Raw genomic sequence first — 7,327 nt, forward strand, 5'->3', positions numbered from 1 at the left:
TTACCTCGGGCGATGGGGGAGAGAAGGGAGAAGGACGCGGCGGGGAGGTGGAGCGGGATGGCGTCGCTACGGCAGCATCCGCGCACGCAACGGTTGGTATCCTCCGGCGGCACCTCCAGCAGACCCATCGGCGCCGCCTCGACCTCCTCGTCGGCGTTGTGTCGCCTGGGAGATGAGTTAATTGAATCTCGGCTGGTGTGGGTGGGGAAGGGAAGACGGCGTTGCGACGGAAAGGCCAACGGTTCGACTGTGACTGGATCTGTTGACTTGGCTTGTTTCCAACAGCATCTCCAAAAGCATTCCTAAACGCATATTTTATTATCGAATATCCAATTCGGCTCATCTACATTAGGTGAACAGTAAATTCAAAAAAGTATTTAAAATGTCAAAAAATTCAAAAGAAGATTGTGATGAAAGATGATTGAGTGTGATGTCGGTGCCAATTTCAGCTTACTCAGACATCTGAATAGCTCTCAGAAAAAAAAGCAAAACAATAAACTTTTCACATACCCTAATTTATAGCTTTTTTCTGAGAGTTTGTCAGATGTTTAAATGAGCTGAATTTTTGCATGGACGTCACAGACTCAAGAATCTTTCACCTAAAAAAACTTTTTTTTGTTTTCTTTTACTTTTTTTGGCGATTTTTGATGTGAACTGGGGCCTGATCTTTCGATGAGAGAGATAACTACAATTTTGGGTGGGACTTGACCCTCACAATCCGGCTACCAGCCGTACAGGGAGAATCGTACACGACTGATATCCACGGAATCGCTGAACCAACTCCACGGCGTTATCGACCGATCCAACGGCGCGATCGACCTATCCACGAAGGATTTTTCCTGCACACAAATAGAAGAACATGCAAAAAATAATAGCCAAGCAATCTAAATTTGCGAATATGCTAGATGGAATAATCCCACAAGATGAGATTCCGATAGGATGTCTTGACGGTCGCACTAGCCGCTACGAACGAAGACAAATAAAAGTAGCAATAACTAAACTTCTCTAAACAAAACCCGAGTCTAAACCTAATAGATGACAACAGTTTATTAACAGTCAATACGGCCGAGTACGTCGGCGGAACGATCGGCCGAGTACGTCGTTACGTGGGCAGAGTTCCAGGCCTTGTACGCTTCAAATCATACGGCCCACGTGGCTGATCTTGAACCATTGAGTAAAAAGAAGTTCCTTTGACCCATGTGCACGTGACATGGCGTTGGGTTGAAAAGTGTGATTTTCTTCTAGGATTTGTCGATGGTTGCATATACTTCATCTTCACATGTGCCTTGAAAAAATATTGGATGATTCTGCATATAATAAAACAAAGTGTTGTACTTTCTTCTTGAATAACAAAATTATATAAATTATTATTATTATTTGAAATCACCTGGAAAATATATATTCTTGAAATACTTTGGGTCACGTCCGCAATAGTCATGTCCATATCATCCTCCCTTTCTTAAAAACAAAGTCGTCCTCGGCTTTCATCTACCTGAAACCCATCATAGAGCAAAGTAAAAATAGGTGCAACATGTGAACTGGGGCCTGATCTTTCGATGAGAGAGATAACTACGATTTTGGGTAGGACTTGACCCTCACGATCCGGCTATCAACCGTACAGGGAGAACCGTACACGACTGATATCCACGGCAATCGTTGAACCAACTCCACGGCGTTATCGACCGAGCCAACGGCGCGATCGACCTATCCATGAAGGATTTTTCCTGCACACAAATCGAAGAACATGCAAGAAAATAATAGCCAAGCAATCTAAAACTACGAATATGCTAGATGGAATAATCTCACAAGATGGGGTTTCGATAGGATGTATTGACGGTCGCACTAGCCGCTACGAGCGAAGACAAATAAAAGTAGCAATAGCTAAGCTTCTCTAAACAAAACTCGAGTCTAAACCTAATAGATGACGACTATTTATTAACAGTCAATACGCCCGAGTACGTCGGCGGAACGATCGGCCGAGTACGTCGTTACGTGGGCAGAGTTCCAGGCCTTGTACGCTTCAAATCATACAGCCCACGTGGCTGATCTTGAACCATTGAGTAAAAGGAAGTTCCTTTGGCCCATGTGCACGTGACATGGCCTTGGGTTGAAAAGTGTGATTTTCTTCTAGGATTTGTCAATGGTTGCATATACTTCATCTTCACACGTGCCTTGAAAAAATATTGGATGATTCTGAATATAATAAAACAAAGTGTTGTACTTTCTTCTTGAATAACAAAATTATATAAATTATTATTATTATTTGAAATCACCTGGAAAATATATATTCTTGAAATACTTTGGGTCACATCCGCAATAGTCATGTCCATATCATCCTCCCTTTCTTAAAAACAAAGTCGTCCTCGGCTTTCATCTACCTGAAACCCATCATAGAGCAAAGCAAAAATAGGTGCAACATGTGAACTGGGGCCTGATCTTTCGATGAGAGAGATAACTACGATTTTGGGTAGGACTTGACCCTCACGATCCGGCTATCAACCGTACAGGGAGAACCGTACACGACTGATATCCACGGCAATCGTTGAACCAACTCCACGGCGTTATCGACCGAGCCAACGGCGCGATCGACCTATCCACGAAGGATTTTTCCTGCAGACAAATCGAAGAACATGCAAGAAAATAATAGCCAAGCAATCTAAAACTATGAATATGCTAGATGGAATAATCTCACAAGATGGGGTTTCGATAGGATGTATTGACGGTCGCACTAGCCGCTACGAGCGAAGACAAATAAAAGTAGCAATAGCTAAGCTTCTCTAAACAAAACTCGAGTCTAAACCTAATAGATGACGACTATTTATTAACAGTCAATACGCCCGAGTACATCGGCGGAACGATCGGCGGCCGAGTACGTCGTTACGTGGGCAGAGTTCCAGGCCTTGTACGCTTCAAATCATACAGCCCACGTGGCTGATCTTGAACCATTGAGTAAAAGGAAGTTCCTTTGGCCCATGTGCACGTGACATGGCGTTGGGTTGAAAAGTGTGATTTTCTTCTAGGATTCGTCAATGGTTGCATATACTTCATCTTCACACGTGCCTTGAAAAAATATTGACTGATTCTACATAAAATAAAATAAAGTGTTGTACTTTCTTCTTGAATAACAAAATTATATAAATTATTATTATTATTTGAAATCACCTAAAAAATATATATTCTTGAAATACTTTGGGTCACATCCGCAATAGTCATGTCCATATCATCCTCCCTTTCTTGAAGACAAAGCCGTCCTCGGCTTTCATCTACCTGAAACCCATCATAGAGCAAAGCAAAAAATAGGTGCAACATGTATATGCCCTGTCAAAGGCGTGAGTTTTTGAGCATGAGATAAAGTTGTAATGACACTGCAGTTAATATCATGATAAATTATCTCACATGGCAGCATCATATATTCTAGTAAACAAGTCATTTTATCCCACACAGAGTGTATATATGAATTACAGGGATGCAAACAAATTATCTAAGCATGCGGTATGTCAAGTTTAGGAGTTGGAACACTCGACGGAAAAATTTCAGAATTGATAGCAAGCATACTATGCGTAGTATGATCTGCTCATTTAGCTTTCCCATCAATTATTATTTCATCGGGAGTCATGGGAAGCAAGTTAATAGTTTTTCCTTCAAACAAGAGAGTATACGAATTTGTTCTTCCATGATGGGTGACACTATTATCATATTGCCAAGGTCGGACTAACAATAAAGAACAAGCTTGCATAGGTACAACTGTTGGGGACGCAGTAATTTCAGAAAAAATCCTACGCACACGCAAGATCCATCTAGGTGATGCATAGCAACGAGAGGGGAGAGTGTTGTCCACGTACCCTCATAGACCGAAAGCGGGAGCGTTATGACAACGCGGTTGATGTAGTCGTACATTTTCACGATTCGACCGATCCTAGTACCGAAAGTACGGCACCTCCGCGATCTGCACACGTTCGGCTCGGTGACGTCCCACGAACTCTCGATCCAGCTGAGTGTCGAGGGAGAGCTTCATCAGCACGACGGCGTGATGACGGTGATGATGAAGTTACCGACGCAGGGCTTCGCCTAAGCACTACAACGATATGACCGAGGTGGAATCTGTGGAGGGGGGCACCGCACACGGCTAAGACAACTATCAACTTGTGTGTCTATAGGGTGCCCCCCTCCCCCGTATATAAAGGAGTGGAGGAGGGGGAGGGCCGGCCCTCTCATGGCGCGCCCCAAGGGGAGTCCTACTCCCACCGGGAGTAGGATTCCCCCCCCCCCATCCCTAGTTGGAGTAGGAGAGGAAGGAAGGAGGAGAGAGGGAGAAGGAAAGGGGGGCGCCGCCCCCCTTCCCTAGTCCAATTCGGACCCAAGGGGGAGGGGGCGTGCGGCCTGCCCTGGCCGCCCCTCTCTCTCCACCAAGGCACATATGGCCCATTAGACTCCCCGGGGTGTTCCGGTAACCCCCCGATACTCCTGTAATTGCCCGAACTCACCCGGAACCATTCCAAAGTCCAAACATAGTCGTCCAATATATCAATCTTTATGTCTCGACCATTTCGAGACTCCTCGTCATGTCCGTGATCACATCCGGGACTCCGAACAACCTTCGGTACATCAAAATACATAAACTCATAATACCGATCGTCACCGAACGTTAAGCGTGCGGACCCTACGGGTTCGAGAACTATGTAGACATGACCGAGACTCATCTCCGGTCAATAACCAATAGCGGAACCTGGATGCTCATATTGGTTCCTACATATTCTACGAAGATCTTTATCGGTCAAATCGCATAACAACATACGTTGTTGCCTTTGTCATCGGTATGTTACTTGCCCGAGATTCGATCGTCGGTATCTCAATACCTAGTTCAATCTCGTTATCGGCAAGTCTCTTTACTCGTTCCGTAATGCATTGATACGTCCATTTTGCATCATGCTTTTATATCGATATTTATTGCATTATGGGCTGTTATTACACATTATGTCACCATACTTATGCCTATTCTCTCTTATTTTACAAGGTTTACACGAAGAGGGAGAATGCCGGCAGTTGGAATTCTGGGCTCGAAAAGGAGCAAATATTAGAGACCTATTCTGAACAACTCCAAAAGTCCTGAAACTTCACGGAGGCACATTTTGGAATTAATAAAAAATACTGGTGAAAGAATCAACCAGAGGGGGCCCACACCCTGGCCACGAGGGTGGGGGTGCGCCCTACCCCCCTGGGCGCGCCCCCCTGTCTCATGGGCCCCCTGGCAGGCCTCCGGTGCCCATCTTCTGCTATATGAAGTCTTTCACCCTGGAAAAAATCAGGAGGAAGCTTTCGGGACGAAACACCGCTGCCACGAGGCGGAACCTTGGTGGAACCAATCTAGGGCTCCGGCGGAGCTGTTCTGCCGGGGAAACATCCCTCCGGGAGGGGGAAATCATCACCATCATCATCACCATCGATCCTCTCAGCGGGAGGGGTCAATCTCCATCAACATCTTCACCAGAACCATCTCCTCTAAAACCCTAGTTCATCTCTTGCATCCAATCTTTGTCCAAAAACCTCAGATTGGTACCTGTGGGTTGCTAGTAGTGTTGATTACTCCTTGTAGTTGATGCTAGTTGGTTTATTTGGTGGAAATCATATGCTCAGATCCTTTATGCATATTAATACCTCTCTGATTATGAACATGAATATGATTTGTGAGTAGTTACGTTTGTTCCTGAGGACATGGGAGAAGTCTTGCTATAAGTAGTCATGTGAATTTGGTATTCATTCGATATTTTGATGAGATGTATGTTGTCTTTCCTCTAGTGGTGTCATGTGAACGTCGACTACATGACAGTTCACCATTGTTTGGGCCTAGAGGAAGGCATTGGGAAGTAATAAGTAGATGATGGGTTGCTAGAGTGACAGAAGCTTAAACCCTAGTTTATGCGTTGCTTCGTAAGGGGCTGATTTGGATCCATATGTTTCATGCTATGGTTAGGTTTACCTTAATACTTCTTTTGTAGTTGCGGATGCTTGCAAGAGGGGTTAATCATAAGTGGGATGCTTGTCCAAGAAAGGGTAGTACCCAAGCACCGGTCCACCCACATATCAAATTATCAAAGTAACGAACGCGAATCATATGAGCGTGATGAAAACTAGCTTGATGATAATTCCCATGTGTCCTCGGGAGCATTTTCCTTCATATAAGAGGTTGTCCAGGCTTGTCCTTTGCTACAAAAAGGGTTGGGCCATCTTGCTGCACCTTATTTACTTTCATTACTTGTTGCCCGTTACAAATTACCTTATCACAAAACTATCTGTTACCGATAATTTCAGTGCTTGCAGAGAATACCTTACTGAACACTGCTTGTCATTTCCTTCTGCTCCTCGTTGGGTTCGACACTCTTACTTATCGAAAGGACTACGATAGATCCCCTACACTTGTGGGTCATCAAGACTCTTTTCTAGCGTCGTTGCCGGGGAGTGAAGCGCCTTTGGTAAGTGGAATTTGGTAAGGAAAAATTTATATAGTGTGCTTAAATTCACTATCACTTGTTACTATGGAAGTAATCCTTTTAGGGGCTTGTTCGGGGTATCTTCACCTCGACCAGTAGAGTAAAGAGTTGCTCCTCAACCTACTGAACCTACTGAAAATGTTTACTTTGAAATTCCTTCGGGTATGATAGAGAAACTGCTAGCTAATCCTTTCACAGGTGATGGAACATTACATCCCGATTTGCACCTAATCTATGTGGATGAAGTTTGTGGATTATTTAAGCTTGCGGGTATGCCCGAGGATGTTATCAAGAAGAAGGTCTTCCCTTTATCTTTGAAGGGAAAGGCATTGACATGGTTTAGGCTATGTGATGATATGGGATCATGGAACTACAATCGATTGAAATTGGAATTTCATCAGAAGTTTTATCCTATGCATCTTGTTCATCGTGATCGTAATTATATATATAATTTTTGGCATCGCGAAGGAGAAAGCATCGCTCAAGCTTGGGGGAGGCTTAAATCAATGTTATATTCATGCCCCAATCATGAGCTCTCAAGAGAAATTATTATTCAAAAATTTTATGCTCGGCTTTCTCTCAATAATCGCTCCATGCTCGATACTGCTTGTACTGGCTCTTTTATGATGAAGAATATTGAATTCAAATGGGATTTATTGGAAAGAATTAAACGCAACTCTGAAGATTGGGATCTCGATGAAGGTAAGGAGTTAGGTATAACACCTAAGTTTGATTGTGTTAAATCTTTTATGGATACCGATGTTTTCCGTGAATTTAGCACTAAATATGGACTTGACTCTGAGATAGTAGCTTCTTTCTATGAATCCTTTGCTACTCAT

The 7,327-nt window shown here is 43.7% G+C and overlaps 1 protein-coding gene across 1 annotated transcript in view; it reads right to left on the bottom strand.

Moving 5' to 3' along the window:
* Nucleotides 1-284, bottom strand: part of LOC123078332 (protein kinase and PP2C-like domain-containing protein) — a 28,622-nt gene extending 28,338 nt beyond the window's left edge. The window contains exon 1 of the mRNA XM_044500798.1: nucleotides 5-284. Within this exon, the coding sequence (XP_044356733.1) occupies nucleotides 5-128 (124 nt within the window). The 5' untranslated portion in view covers nucleotides 129-284. The remainder of the gene's footprint in view (nucleotides 1-4) is intronic.
* Between the last annotated feature and the right edge of the window lie 7,043 nt (nucleotides 285-7,327).

Source organism: Triticum aestivum, chromosome 3D (assembly GCF_018294505.1).
Source record: "Triticum aestivum cultivar Chinese Spring chromosome 3D, IWGSC CS RefSeq v2.1, whole genome shotgun sequence".
Classification (NCBI taxonomy): Eukaryota; Viridiplantae; Streptophyta; class Magnoliopsida; order Poales; family Poaceae; genus Triticum; species Triticum aestivum.